The 16,140-nt window shown below is 42.7% G+C and overlaps 1 protein-coding gene across 1 annotated transcript in view; it reads left to right on the forward strand.

The window, feature by feature from the left end:
* WWC2 (WW and C2 domain containing 2) overlaps positions 1-16,140 on the forward strand; it is a 283,965-nt gene that overhangs the window by 192,110 nt on the left and 75,715 nt on the right. Inside the window, exons 5-7 of the mRNA XM_069744273.1 lie at positions 5,481-5,560; positions 10,171-10,300; positions 11,340-11,486. Coding sequence (XP_069600374.1) covers positions 5,481-5,560; positions 10,171-10,300; positions 11,340-11,486 — 357 coding nt within the window. The remainder of the gene's footprint in view (positions 1-5,480; positions 5,561-10,170; positions 10,301-11,339; positions 11,487-16,140) is intronic.

The following is a 16,140-nucleotide window of genomic DNA, read 5'->3' on the forward strand; positions in this document are numbered from 1 at the left end:
CCCTACAGAACATAGATCACAGCACAATTACAGATAATGACTTACCGCTGACGTCCTTTCTGATGGAATTGTTCATTTTTCCCGTCATTTCCATCTGGCCCTGACAGACATGACAACTTCTTCCAGCTACAACTCGTCTGAAGGGAATACAACAAAGACACGTTTCACTTCTCATATTCCAGCCATCTCCATCTATTCCCAACCTGCACAAACTCCTCATCCTGCTGATACCCCAATACTGAGCCGCTGCTGCCGTATGTGACCCTATTACTGCACCCGATACCCCAATACTGAGCCCCTGCTGCCGTATGTGTCCCTATTACTGCACCCGATACCCCTATACTGAGCCTCTGCTGCCGTATGTGTCCCTATTACTGCACCTGCTGTGTGGTTCTCTGTGCCCTCTAAATTAGTAACATAGTTAGTAAGGCCGAAAAAAGACATTTGTCCATCCAGTTCAGCCTATATTCCATCATAATAAATCCCCAGATCTACGTCCTTCTACAGAACCTAATAATTGTATGATACAATATTGTTCTGCTCCAGGAAGACATCCAGGCCTCTCTTGAACCCCTCGACTGAGTTCGCCATCACCACCTCCTCAGGCAAGCAATTCCAGATTCTCACTGCCCTAACAGTAAAGAATCCTCTTCTATGTTGGTGGAAAAACCTTCTCTCCTCCAGACGCAAAGAATGCCCCCTTGTGCCCGTCACCTTCCTTGGTATAAACAGATCCTCAGCGAGATATTTGTATTGTCCCCTTATATACTTATACATGGTTATTAGATCGCCCCTCAGTCGTCTTTTTTCTAGACTAAATAATCCTAATTTCGCTAATCTATCTGGGTATTGTAGTTCTCCCATCCCCTTAATTTTGTTGCCCTCCTTTGTACTCTCTCTAGTTCCATTATATCCTTCATGAGCACCGGTGCCCAAAACTGGACACAGTACTCCATGTGCGGTCTAACTAGGGATTTGTACAGAGGCAGTATAATGCTCTCATCATGTGTATCCAGACCTCTTTTAATGCACCCCATGATCCTGTTTGCCTTGGCAGCTGCTGCCTGGCACTGGCTGCTCCAGGTAAGTTTATCATTAACTAGGATCCCCAAGTCCTTCTCCCTGTCAGATTTACCCAGTGGTTTCCCATTCAGTGTGTAATGGTGATATTGATTCCTTCTTCCCATGTGTATAACCTTACATTTATCATTGTTAAACCTCATCTGCCACCTTTCAGCCCAAGTTTCCAACTTATCCAGATCCATCTGTAGCAGAATACTATCTTCTCTTGTATTAACTGCTTTACATAGTTTTGTATCATCTGCAAATATCGATATTTTACTGTGTAAACCTTCTACCAGATCATTAATGAATATGTTGAAGAGAACAGGTCCCAATACTGACCCCTGCGGTACCCCACTGGTCACAGCGACCCAGTTAGAGACTATACCATTTATAACCACCCTCTGCTTTCTATCACTAAGCCAGTTACTAACCCATTTACACACATTTTCCCCCAGACCAAGCATTCTCATTTTGTGTACCAACCTCTTGTGCGGCACGGTATCAAACGCTTTGGAAAAATCGAGATATACCACGTCCAATGACTCACCGTGGTCCAGTCTATAGCTTACCTCTTCATAAAAACTGATTAGATTGGTTTGACAGGAGCGATTTCTCATAAACCCATGCTGATATGGAGTTAAACAGTTATTCTCATTGAGATAATTCAGAATAACATCCCTCAGAAATCCTTCAAATATTTTACCAACAATAGAGGTTAGACTAACTGGCCTATAATTTCCAGGTTCACTTTTAGAGTATAATGCACTCCCCATAGGCAAACTCTATAGCATACGGCAACCCCCATAGGCAGTCACTGTAATAAGGCAACACCCCTATCGGCAGACCCTGTAATAAGGCAGCACCCCCATAGTCATACCCTGTAATAAGGCAGCCACCATAGTCACACCAGGTAATAAGGCAGCCCCTGTAATAGGCAGCACCCCCATAGTCAGACCCTGTAATAAGGCAGCACCCCCATTGTCTGACCCTGTAATGAGGCAGCACCCCTATAGTCAGAATCTGTAATAAGGCAGCCCCCATAGTCAGACCCTGTAATAAGGCAGCACCCCCATAGTCAGACCATGTAATGAGAGAGCACCCTCATAGTCAGACCCTGTAATGAGGCAGCACCCCTATGGGCAGACCCTGTAATAAGGCAGCACCCCTATAGGCAGACACTGTAATAAGGCAGTACCCCCATAGTCAGACCCTGTAATGAGGGAGCACCCCCATAGTCAGACCCTGTAATAAGGCAGCCCCCATAGTCAGACCCTGTAATGAGGGAGCACCCCCATAGTCAAACCCTGTAATAAGGCAGCCCCCCAATAGGCAGACCCTGTAATAAGGCAGCAGCACCCATTAAAAAAAAAAAAAAAACCTCTCTTCTTCCTGGTTCCTGCGCTGATCTCCTGACAGCGGGCGCCGGGCAGTGACGTCATCGCACCCGCTGTCAGTGTCGGCGACTTCAGACTCTGACACTGACAGGGGATGGTGGGATCATGGTTGCGGTCAGCTGTATCGGCTAAATGCCGGTGCAGCTGATCTTCAGATGATGCAGGACCTTTTATAGTATGTGGGTCACACAACCACAATGATGTCATGCCTGGCTTACAAATCACTTGAGGCGCCAGTGACTCTGGCAGTTCGAAGGGTTCCGACAGCCACAGAGAACTTCTGCGGTATATGCCCATTTGTTTGAAGTAAAAAATTTGCATCTTTATTGACGAGGTATTACTTTGGAACGGAGTGGCACAAAAGTAAGAAAAAACTTCCAGAATCAGTGGAGCAGTGGCAACTGGAAGAGATACTCACTTTTAATGAAAAAAATCCAGTGAAAAGGTCCTCTTTAATTGTGGAATCCATGCTATTTATTATTATATTTATTATTATAATTATTATTATACATTTTTATAGCGCCATTTATTCCATGGCGCTTTACTCGTGAGAGGGACAAATATAGACAATAAACATGAGAAAATCAAGGCGCACACACAAGTACAGAATGAGAGAGGACACTGCCCGCAAGGGCTCACAGTCTACAGGGGATGGGTGAGGATACACTAGGAGAGGGTAGAGCTGGTCGTGCTGTGGTTCAGCAGACTAGGGATCACTGCAGGTTGTAGGCTTGTCGGAAAAGGTGGGTCTTCAGGTTCTTTTTGAAGGTTTCCGTGGTAGGCGAGAGTCTGATGTGTTGGGGTAAAGAGTTCCAGAATATGGGGGAGCATGGGAGAAGTCTTGTATGCGGTCGTGGGAAGAAGAGATAAGAGGGGAGTAGAGAAGGAGATCTTGAGTGGATCGTCGAAGGTTGCGTGTGGGTAAGTACCGGGAGACCATGTCACAGATGTATGGAGGAGACATGTTGTGGATGGCTTTGTTTGTCATAGTTAGGGTTTTGAACTGGAGCCTCTGGACAATAGGAAGCCAGTGAAGGGCTTGGCAGAGTGGAGAGGCTGGGGCATAACGGGGAGGCTGGTGGATTAGATGGGCAGCAGAGTGTAGGATGGATTGAAGTGGTGCCAGAGTGCTAGAGAAGAGGCCAGAGAATAGCAGGTTGCAGTAGTCGAGACTGGAGATAAAGGTGTACACTAGTGTTTTTTTTGTTTAATGGTCAAGTAATGCACGGATCCGGGAAATATTTTTCAGTGAGTCAGCAGGAGGAGACAAGGGCTGGGATATGTGGCTTGAAAGAGAGGGCACAGTCGAGGATCACCCCATGCCACCGAGCGTGTGGGACTGGGGAAAGTGAGCAGCCATTGACATTGATATGGATAGGTCTCGTGGAGGGGTAGAGTGAGATGGGGAGGGGGGAGAGAATTAATTCTGTTTTGTCCATGTTCAGTTTTAAAAAGCAAGCAGAAAAGAAAGCTGAAATAGCAGACAGACATTGTGGGATTTTGGTCAGAAAGGAGGTGAGGTCGGGTCCAGATAGGTAGATCTGCATGTCCCTGGCGTAGAGATGATACTGCAAATATTGGGATTCTATGAGCTGTCCCAGGCCGAAGGTGTAGATGGAGAAGAGCAGGGGCCCTAGGACCAAGCCTTGGGGAACACCGACAGACGGGGCGAGGTGATGAGATGGTATGGGAGAGGGAGACACTGAATGTTCGGTCTGTTAGATATGACGAGATGCAGGATAAGGCCAAGTCTGTGATGCCAAGAGATGAGAGATTCTGTAGCAGGAGGGAATAGTTGACAGTGTCAAAGGCAGAAGACTGGTCCAGGAGGAGGACAGAGTAGTGTCACTTGCTCTTGGTGGTTAGTAGGTCGTTGGTGACTTTAGTTAGGGAAGTTTCAGTAGAGTGATGCGGTCGGTAGCCAGATTGTAACCGGTCAAAGAGGGAGCAGAAGGAGAGGTAGGAGGACAGTTCAAGATGGACATGCTGTTCCAGTAGTTTTGAGGTATAAAGGAGAAGAGATATTGGGCAATAGCTAGACACACAGGATGGGTTGAGGGAGGGCTTTTTGAGGATGGGAGTGATCGAGGCATGCTTGTAGGATGAGGGGAAGACACCATTTGGAATTGAGAGGTTGAAGAGTTGTTAGGGTTGAGATGAAGACTGGCAAGGTTAGGGATTAGGTGGGACGGGAGCGGCTCAAGTGTGCAAGTGATGAGGTGTGATCTTGACAGGAGGGTGGATAGCTGATCTTCTGTCAAGGTGGAGAAACTGGTTTTGAAGGAACAGGGATGAGCAGCTAAGAGGGGCATTGGGGGCTGTGGGCCAAAGCCTTCTCTGATCGTATTGATCTGCTTAAAGAAAGAGGCAGTCTTCAGCAGAAATGAGAGGGGAGGGAGGAGGTGCTGGGGATGGAGTAGAGAATTGAAAGTGTTGTAAAGCTGTTTAGGGTTGTGAGACAGGGAAGATATGAGAGATGAGAAGTAAATTTGTTTTGCGGCAGTGAGTGTGGACTTGAAGCTGGTGAGGGACTGCTTGTATATGATGAAGTGCTCGGCAGAGCGGGATCTCTTCCATCTCCGCTCAGCGACCCTGGAAGCCCGTCTCCGTTCTTTGGTCAGGCTGGTCAGCCAGGGCTGCCTGTTGATTGTACAAGTTTTTGTATGCGTGAGGGGGGCGGTCGAATCAAGTGTCGCTGTTGTTGTGTTGTTGTAAAAAGTGGCAGCAGCATCTGTCATGAAGGGAATCTATGTCTGTAAGAGGGAGAAAGGACTCGGAGAGTGATTGTAAATTGAGGTGTGCTAAATATCCTTCATTGATCTGAAGACATGCAATGTTGACCTTTGACTACTCATGACCTCAGTGGGTATTAATTTACTTGGTAGGAGCTGAATCCATAGGAACCTACGGGCCATCTCTGAAAGAGTGGAACGTCCAGATAGGGGTGACATGAGGAGGATAGCAGTGTCAGACCCACTACCGTACATTATAAACCATTCTCCACTTATGTGCCTTCACTAGGTAAAAAAGCTGAAGAGGGAGCTGTCACAAATGAAGCAGGAACTTCTGTACAAGGAGCAGGGCTTCCAGACATTACAGCGGTGAGTCTCAATGTAAAATTTGTTCTGTCGGCTTCTCATTCAGTGTCTTTCCACAACTAGGTCCGCCCTTTTCTTTTTATACTTGGCATAACCCTTTTGTTTAAGGTCATGTAGAAAACAGAGCTCATTTTCCATCAGAAGTCATGAGATCCACTCGCTCTTTGCCTTGATGTGATAATCCTCTGCTTGTGACAGGACACTTTTTAGGCAATAACAGTTTGTAGCAGCGTGGACTAAGAGCGGGTAAAAAAACACAAATCGACGATAAAACAAAGACTAGTTCTAATACTTAACGTGTTTCTGGACATTACAACACGCACACTCATTTTAGAGACTGGATAGAGAAGACATGGCAGTTACTTCCTAGCCTTAATCATTTTGGTTTGATGTAAATCGGTAGAAATGAGTGTCTCGGGATTTCCTTCTGTTTTTTTTTTTTTTTTTGGTATTTAACTAAATAAATGATGCAGGTGAGTATTTTTCATCACCTATCCTACTTGAGGGATTGTCTCATACAATGATATTGATCGCCTATCCTTAGGAAAGGTCATAGATATCTGACGGCAACGGTCCGACATCCGGCACTCCCACCTATCAGATTTTTCTTTCTTGGGCAGCTGCCGGATGTAGACAGGGAACAGAGCTGAACGTCACAGCTCTGTACACCGCTTAGTGACAGGTCCCAGGCACCACAGACAAGCTCCTGTTTGGATTAGTAGGAGCTGATCTGCAGGATTTATTAACTAACCTGTGAAATATAAGAAAATAGAAGCACTTTCCCAATGTTTGTCTGTGTGCACATGTTTCTACAACTGTTTTTCCCCCCTTACATTGTTAAATAAGTAAAATAACAAAGCGGGGTTATCCTTTCTCGATTTGTTACACATTCTGTATCGCAATTATGTACAATCTACAATGGCATTTGTTGTGAGAAAGGCATTGGACCCCTTAAAAATACTGATGTAGTATCTGCTATTACTGACTCTTGGGTTAGGGCATTCCACAGTCTGACCGCTCTGACTGTAAAGAACCCTTTCCTATGTAGCTGCTGAAATCTCATTTCCTACACCCGTAATGTTCACTGGTCCTTTTTGTAAGATTTTCGGAAGAAATAAATCACATGCCAGTCCTTTTTTTTTTTTCATAGGCCTTCCAACCCATGTATTAATTTAGCTGTCCGCCTATGAATTCACTTTAGCTCTCTGGTGTTTTTTTTTTTTTAAATGTAGAGCCTAAAACTGGATCCCATATTCTAGATGTGGCCTTAGAAGTGATTATAGAGTGATGATAATACATTGGGATTGCAGGATTTTATTTCTTTTTATATACCCTAAAATCTTGTTTGCTTTTGCAGCTGTTGCCTGACATTGAGTACTACTGCTCAGTTTGCTTGTAACCAGAATCCCCCAAGTCCTTCTGTTCTGTTCTGTACCACGTCTATTGTGGTATTCGGGTGAAAATAGAGGCTTAAATGCCATTGTTGGCTTTGTATTGGCCCTTACTGAAAAAAGCTGTGGCCCAAATTGCAGAAGAAGCATTATAGGAATGCTTGGTTGAAGGGGTTTTACCGTCACATTAGTGACGATAAACTGATTTAATTTAGTTTCCTACTACAGTATAGAAGCGGGATGTCAGTAGGACAACCTGACCCTAATGATGGTACTGGGTGCAAATAACGTGCAGCTCCATCTTTAAAAGAATATTAATTAGCAGCTTATGTCACAGGGATTGTGCCATTAGTACTTTCATTTATGTGGTGAGGGTGGCAAGGGGTTAATGTGACTGTCCACTAGACTTTTTTTCTCATATTGTACGGAATCGTTGTGAAATGTCACCCTTCCCTCTCCGAACAGGCCTCCTGATGAATATCTTCGATTTAATGTTTTCCGTGCAGAGGTCAGGGGAAGCCAGCAGGACTGTTTCTATGGCCTAGATTTTGGGTATTTGATTTAGGCTCATTATAACTCTTTACAGCTTGTAACAAGCTAAATATATCACCGTTTCATGTCTGTGTTCTTCATGTCCTGCCTTTGGTCCTAGCCTAAGGAAACGCTTCCTATGAGACTGGTCACACAGCCTCGTACGAGTCAGTGTTGAGCTGATTTTACGAAATGACATTCATTGGAAATGACGCTCATTTTTATTTTCCATTGTTTGTCTAGTATAATGTAAGAGCGCAGCTTCGCATGGGCGATGCATCTCGCCCCACGTTACGCCGATATGAAATCTGAACTAGGCCAGTAATGGTTTATTTCTCTTCCGTTCTGTTCTTTCCGTACCTTAAGTAATCACACCTCACGCCACTGTGCCAGATTAAAGGTTAGCCAAGCAGTCTGTCATTATATTAATACAACAACGCTGTATTGTTTTAGATCAGCTCGCTTGCAAGCAATTTTGATAGGAATCCAAAGCATGTTTGAGAAACTGACAACAACATACCACAAGGAAACAATGGGCAGTTGTTCCAGAAACTCGGGCAGGCACTCCGAGACATGCCTTGTGCAGAGGCAGGGACGCATGGTGGGCTCTGCTCACTTGTCCGGTACTTATTTCTGGTTTTGGATCCATTTTGGGATAAAAATGTAAATAAAATGTTCATTTAAATGGGAACATATGTGTCATTGTCTTCAGTTTCTTCTGCACATCTTTTACTTGTCTGGCTAAAAAAGAAAATAATAATTGGAACCATTTTTATTTTGAAAAACCATGAAGTCTATGGAAAATGGATGATAACAGATAGTCCTACATTAGGTCACTAGAGGTTTTCAGAAACACCGCTACTGAAAACCAACGTGCTTAGTTTTTGTTTGTTTTTGTCTTATCCATTCAAAAATGTTGTTCTGTTTTCAATCCACCTTTACTTAGAATGTAACTGATCTATTTTTTTTTTTACTTTTTTTTAAAAATCGGAATCCATTAGAAATTGACATCTGGGTATGTGAACGAAGCCTGACATCTTTCCGTACCTAGAATTTATTTGCTTACTTCAGGTGGTAACAGGCATTTTTGTCAGTGATTGCTATTGATCTTGGGTTGCGGGGCACAAACTGCTGGGGCAGCCACTGATACTTTAAAGAATTCTCAACTCCTAACTAGCACGGTTGTCCTCTCATTCCTAGTGTTTCGTAGGCACCTTCCGCAGTACAGCCGTACTTACTTATGAATATATGAAAATTAGTTTTCTAAACTAGTCAACCCCTTTACTTCTGCAGAACTGCCATTTTTTGTTTAGCCCAGTTATTTTTTTAGCAAATCCATTTAAATTTAATACAAAGTTTGGCTTTTATCCCAAATCATATTACAAGGCTCGTTGAAGGGTCGTTTTTGACTTTTAGGACTGCTGCTTCCAATAGGTAGCGCTAGAGTTCTAGTCCTCTTCGTCTCTGAAGAGATCATTTGCATATTTAATTCCCCAGAGGAGCATGCATGGCTTATAAGTCTCCTCACCCCTTAGACCACAGCGTGAACTACAAAAACACAATCCATATACAATGGTGTTTAAGGGGACTCGCATACATTTTATTTACTTATTCTTTTTATTATGGACTTGTTCTAGTTGGTCACAATTTGGAATATTATTTAAGGCCATACCTCTATGCCTTCTCCTGTATGATATTCTACTTTGGTTTTCATTATCCATTTCCTATTTGTATATTGGTTGACCTATTTTAAAGGGGTTTCTTAGGCAAATAATAATGTCTTTTTTCGGCCTTACTGTCTTTTTTCGGCCTTACTATGTTACTATGAACAATATTGTATCATACAATTATTAGGTTCTGTAGAAGGACGTAGATCTGGGGATTTATTATGATGGAATATAGGCTGAACTGGATGGACAAATGTCTTTTTTCGGCCTTACTAACCATGTTACTAATACCGATAACCTATCCATTGGATTAGTGGGGGTTCAACATCAGCACCAATCCGCTTTTTGTTCTGGCGGAGGATATATATGAAGAATGGAGCAGTACAGCACAACTCCAGTCAATGTGTAACGGCTGCTGCAGGAGCTAATGGCTGATTCACAGGGGGGGCTGGGGGGGGGGGGGTTGGACCCCCTGGACCCCCATTAATCCAATATTTATGACCTGTCCTAAGGACACCTTATCAATATTATTTGTACAGAGAAACCCTTATATTATTTTATTTTTTTGCATACTTTGTATTTTAGAAGTCACTTCAATATTAATTACCTGGAATACATAACATGTGCCTAGTACATAGTGTTTTTTTTTCTCTCTCACCTAGAATATGGTTTGGTTACTGTACTTGTCGATTTCCATGCGGCTTACTCTGAATCCCCTACTGTGCAATGACTTTATATTCTTGTTAGTTTTCAAGTACTAATAAGACCAAAACCAAAACAGAACTCCATCTGACCCTCAATGATTTCTGCCTGGAGTTTCTGGTTCAGAATTTAATGGTGTTTTCAGTTTTTGGGATGGAGTGTGTCCTGTCTGCATGTATGGGAAATGCTTAATTCTATGCCACAATCTTCATTTTATGTTTGCAGATTTTTTCCCAAAGTTTCTACATATTGATTTTTGGGGGGTTATTTATATGCACGTTTTGTTAGTCAAGATAAAATATATTTTTCTCTCTTCTCATAGCATTGACCAAAAAATGTCAGGGGGGCAGAGTGGCTATGAGCTTCGAGAAGCAAAGGATATCCTCTCCGAACTGAAAAGCATAAGGAAGGCAATCAGCACTGGGGAGAAGGAGAAGCAGGACCTGATGCAGGTTTGTGGGGCCGCTGATTAACAAGTGAACACGGTCTTGTTTGCGTAACATCTGCGTCCATGACAGCGATATCTGTAGTATTGATGGAATATTGTGAGTAGAAGAAGTCATAGGCATGAATGCTTTAGAAAATTCAGTCTGCAGAGACCCTGAATATAATTGAAATTGTCAGGAAGCGATAGTGTAGTATTCTCTATGGTCAGTCCTGAATTTTCACTTCATCTTGAAAAGCCCGCGCATGGAGTCAGTCACGGAAACCCATTCTATCCCTGACTATGGGTACCGTCACACAGTGGCATTTTGATCGCTACGACGGTACGATCCGTGACGCTCCAGCATCGTAACAATATCGCTCCAGCGTCGTAGACTGCTGTCACACTTTGCAATGTACGACGCTGGAGCGATAATTTCATGACGTATGTGCGATGTAGAAGCCGTTGGTTACTATGCGCACATCGTATACGATATATGTTACACCATGCGATCATGCCGCCACAGCGGGACACTAGACGACGAAAGAAAGTTTCAAACGATCTGCTACGACGTACGATTCTCAGCGGGGTCCCTGATCGCAGGAGCGTGTCAGACACTGCGATATCGTAACTATATCACTCGAACGTCACGAATCGTGCCGTCGTAGCGATCAAAATTGCACTGTGTGACGGTACCCTAACTCTACCAAAAAACTTGTTCATTACCTAAGATGATCCAGTTATCTGGAAGAGCAGAAAAAGCCTCACATAGGACTTTGATATATTGATTCTTGTGCTCGTGGGATGGCGTACTTGGCTTGGCACATCTTTAAGGCTTGGGCTTCATGTGCCCTATTCTATCCATAAAACACTCTTGTACTATGTATTATCATGGTGGTTCTATGACGGTGGGAGTAAATTGGCTCCCCACTTTCCATGGCTCTGTCAGCCTTCCTGAGTTATGTCCTCCTGTAGAGCTGAAATGCTATGTTTATTTCTATTTGTTTTCATCTGTTTTGCCTCGTGCTTTACAGTTGTAACGTGCACTTTCTGCTTTGTGTTATTAGAGCCTCGCAAAGCTGAAGGAACGATTTCATCTAGAACAAGGCAGAGGAAGATCAGAGCCCGACTTAACATCTAACCTCACCAACTCTCATCTGTCTTTGTCCAGACAGACGCTGGAAGCCGGCTCACAGACTGATATTTCTGGGGACGTAAGTTATGTGCTGCTTGTACTGAACAAAAGACAGTGGCTCTGCGCCATCGCAAGTTTGGGTTAGATTAGTTAAAAAAAGTTTCATGTATTGTGTAGTACAATATGTGTGTATGCATATGTGTGTGTATATGTGTCATCTAATTCTGTCTGTTTGTCTGTAACGAAAATCCCGCGTAGCTCATTGGTTGAAGTTCTCTCAGTCACAGTGCCACACAGTTCAGTCACGTTTACTGAACAAGTTCTGTCAGCCATAGTGTCACGTAGTTCAGTCACGTTTACTGAACAAGTTCTGTCAGCCATAGTGTCACGTAGTTCAGTCACGTTTACTGAACAAGTTCTGTCAGTCAGTGCCACAAGGTTCAGTCACATTTACTGAACAAGTTCTGTCACACAGTGCCACGTAGTTCAGTCACATTTACTGAACAAGTTCTGTCACACAGTGCCACGTAGTTCAGTCACGTTTACTGAACAAGTTCTGTCACACAGTGCCACGTAGTTCAGTCACATTTACTGAACACGTTCTTTCAGTCACAGTGCGACATATTCTAGAATGCGTTAGAATCGGGCCACCATTTATTGTAGGATTGTTAGGATTGTGTGTATATATGTGTATATATATATATATATATATATATATATATATATATATATATACATACATACATACATACATACATACATACATACATACATACATACATACATACATACATATATATATATATATATATATATATATATATATATATATATATATATATGTGTGTGTGTATGTATATGTGTATATATATATATATATATATATATATATATATATATATATATATATATATATATATATATATATATATATATATATATATATATATATATAATGCCCCTTTACATTTTTCACTCTTTGTTTCATTGCGGCTATTTGGTGAATGCTGTCCATTTCCTTGTGATCCTCCTTGAGATGGTTCTCCTTCATCGGAGTCAAGCTATGTTTAATTAAACTGATAGAACTTGATTTGATAAGGCATACACCTGTCTATATAAGACCTCACAGTGCATGTCAGACCAAATGAGAATCATGAGGTCAAAGGAACTGGCCGAGGAGCTCAGAGACAGAATTGTGGCAAGGCACAGTTCTGGCCAAGGTTACAACAGAGTTTCTGCAATACTCAAGGTTCCTAAGAGTACAGTGACCTCCATAGTCTTTAAATGGAAGAAGTTTGGGACCACCAGAAGTCTTCCTAGACCTGGCCGTCCAGCCAAACTGAGCAATCGTGGGAGAAGAGCCTTGGTGAGAGAGGTAAAGAAGAACCCCAAGAACACTGTGGCTGAGCTCCAGAGATGCAGTAGGGAGATGGGAGAAAGTTCCACAATGTCAACTATCAATGCAGCCCTCCATCAGTTGGGCATTAATGACAGAGTGGCCCGATGGAAGCCTCTCCTCAGTGCAAGACATATGAAAGCCCGCATACAGTTTGCTAAAAAAAAACACACGAAGGACTTCCAGACTATGAGAAATAAGGTAAGATTTTCTGGTCTGATGAGACGAAGATAGACCTTTTTGGCCATAATACTAAGCGGTATGTGTGGAGAAAACCAGGCACTGCTAATCAATCACCTGCCCAATACAATCCCAACAGTGAAAGATGTTGGTGGCAGCATCATGCTATGGGGGTGGTTTTCAGCTACAGGGACAGGACGACTGGTTGTTATCCTGGATGAAAACCTCTTCCAGAGTGCTCAGGACCTGAGACTTGGCCAAAGGTTCACCTTCCAACAAGACAATGACCCTAAGCACACAGCTAAAATAACAAAGGAGTGGCTTCAGAACAACTCTGTGACCATTCCTGACTGGCCCAGCCAGAGCCCTGACCTAACCCCAATTGAGCATCTCTGGAGATCCCTGGAAATGGCTGCCCACTAACATTCACCATCCAATCTGACGGAACTGGAGAGGATGTGCAAGGAAGAATGGCAGAGGATCCCCAAATCCAGGTGTGAAAAACTTGTTGCATCATTCCATAGAAGACTCATGGCTGTACTAGCTCAAAAGGTGCTTCTACTCAATACTGAGCAAAGGGTCTGAATACTTATGACCATGTGATACTTCAGTTTTTATTTTTTTAATAAATTTGCAAAAATTGCTATATTTCTGTTTTCTTTTCAGCCGAGATGGGGTGCATGAGAAAAAAATTAACTTTTTTGAATTTACCAAATGGACAAATGAAACAGAGTGAAAAATTTAAAGGGGTATGAATACTTTCCGTACGCACTATGTATGTATATATATGCATGTGTGTGTATATATGTATATATTTTTGCTAAATTATGCTATACAGTGATACAATGTAGTGTTGCAGCCAAAATTATTACCCCATTGACAGGTTTATTGGTAAACTTAACAAACTTTCTGCTGTTTCTGATAATCCGATCAAACAAGTGCAATTTAAATGGCTGAGTGCACTTAGTGTACGTTCACATTAGCGTTACGCTAATGTGCGTCGCTGTTACGCAGCGGCGACGCAGCGGCGACGCGCCCCTATGTTTAACATAGGGGACGCGTGCGTTTTTTTTGGTCGCGTTTTTCGACACGTGCGTCGTTTCCGACGCTAGCGTCGGACGCAAGAAAATGCAACAAGTTGCATTTTTCGTGCGTCCGATTTTCGTCAAAAAACGACGCACGCGTCGCAAAACGCAGCGTTTTTGCGCGCGTTTTTTGTGCGTCGTGCGTTGCGTCACCGGCGCGCAACGCAAATGTGAACGTACACTTAATATAACGAGTAGCATCTCTAAATTCACCACAAAATGCAACATTTAATGATTGCTGCAGTCTCATAATTATTCAACCACCCGCATGATAAGTGTCTTTAGTAATTAGTGAAGCCCTTCTGGCTGTTATGACCTGCTGCAGTTATTAAGCACAGTCAGACACCAAATTCTGGCAGTGTTCCTGATGAATCCGAGCCCATTCCTTATGGGCAGTGTATATATATTATCTATGATGGCTATAGATATATGCATCTCATAGTTATGCTATAGTATAATTGGACATGGGGATATGTAGGGGCAGATGAGTGTCTTGGTTAGGTGTCTATGCCGTATTCCTCACGTTCTTGTAATTAGATGTAATCAGCTCTCGTACCAGTAATTACAGTAATCCCACGTGGAAATGGATCACTTTGTTGCCCATAAATATGTTGCTGCTTGCTTTATATGGAACTGATAGTGTCTATTGCCATTTTCCACTGCCGGCTTATTACTAGTGCAGCTTTTCTTCTACTTGTTCATTGTATACCACCTCCACAGCGCTTAACGGGGGATGCGTCAGTGAAGCTCAACCACTAAACTTCTGTATCCCAAATGCAGATATTCAAGGACCCATAACTAGTGGACCGTTTATTTTAGTGAAAAGGTTGAGCAAACAACAAATTTTCGTGGACATTCAGATGACCATGGTTAGTCATTCATATGAATGGTTGGGATGTGACTACATTTCTCCTGTGGGAAAATATTTTACTTCAACTTTCAAAACCTGTAAGATACCTATACCTGAGGAGCAAAATTTCAATGTGGCCATAATGGGTTTCTGTCCCTCATGCTGATCTCCTCTCTAGTACTATTCCATTTATGCAAGAGCCATCTTACTCTTACATACCAGTTCGCACGTCTGGCCGGGTTACTTATCACAATGTACATGGTGTGTGAAGGCGGATATTCTCTGAATTACTCTGTTCCTATAAAACAGAGACGAGACAGAGTTGTGATGCATAATAATAGGTGTCCATCAATTGTTATGAAGGGTCACTATGTTTAAGACCCTCTGCTGGGCCCACCTCTTCACTCACTGCTTGAGATAAAAATATGGGGGGGGTGGCGCCATTCATGTGCTTTTCTAATATATAATTGCCTAGAATACTACTTCCTGCAATTTGTGCCAACTTCCGTGGCTTTGTCCGGAGCTAATGTGCGGAGATAATGTCCGGAGCTAATGTCCGGAGCTAATGTCCGGAGCTAATGTCCGGAGCTAATGTCCGGAGATAAGTGACGTCAACAGTGTCCAGTGTCTGATTGGTTGCCGCCTGCTGCGAGCGACCAATCAGAAACGTGCCGTACTGTGACACACTCCGCCCGCCATTTTGGTGTGATTTTTGAATTTTTACCTCACAGCAAGTTTCTACTGCGTGGAGGCGGGCCCAGTGACGTTGCTCTTCAAGCTCCTGCCGAATTTCGTCAAAAAAATGATAATACCATTTACCAAAACTATATATATTTAGTTGTGAAGTGGTTCAGTGACATTTTCACACCAATTTTGAACTTTTGTTTGGTGTTTTCTCCATATACTGCCTATTATTTTTGTTCTTTCTTACTATTATTTATTAATTGTATTATTCTTACATTTGAATAAATAAAGTATATATGGATTCTAGACTCCCGATTCTTTAGAATCGGGCTGCCATCTAGTCTTTAATAAAACCAGAATGCTTTTTTGACATTAAGTAGCACCAACCAATATCCCCACACTTTGCCGTGATCAAATATGTTCTTCTCAGTCTGTGAAACAAATCCGCTTTCCTATCCCTATTATTTGTATAACCTCGTTCGGAAATTTCTCTACCTTCCTTGGCCGTTGCCTTCCAATAATCTTTATTCCTACTCTC

This window comes from Ranitomeya imitator, chromosome 1, assembly GCF_032444005.1.
Source record: "Ranitomeya imitator isolate aRanImi1 chromosome 1, aRanImi1.pri, whole genome shotgun sequence".
NCBI classification, from domain to species: Eukaryota; Metazoa; Chordata; class Amphibia; order Anura; family Dendrobatidae; genus Ranitomeya; species Ranitomeya imitator.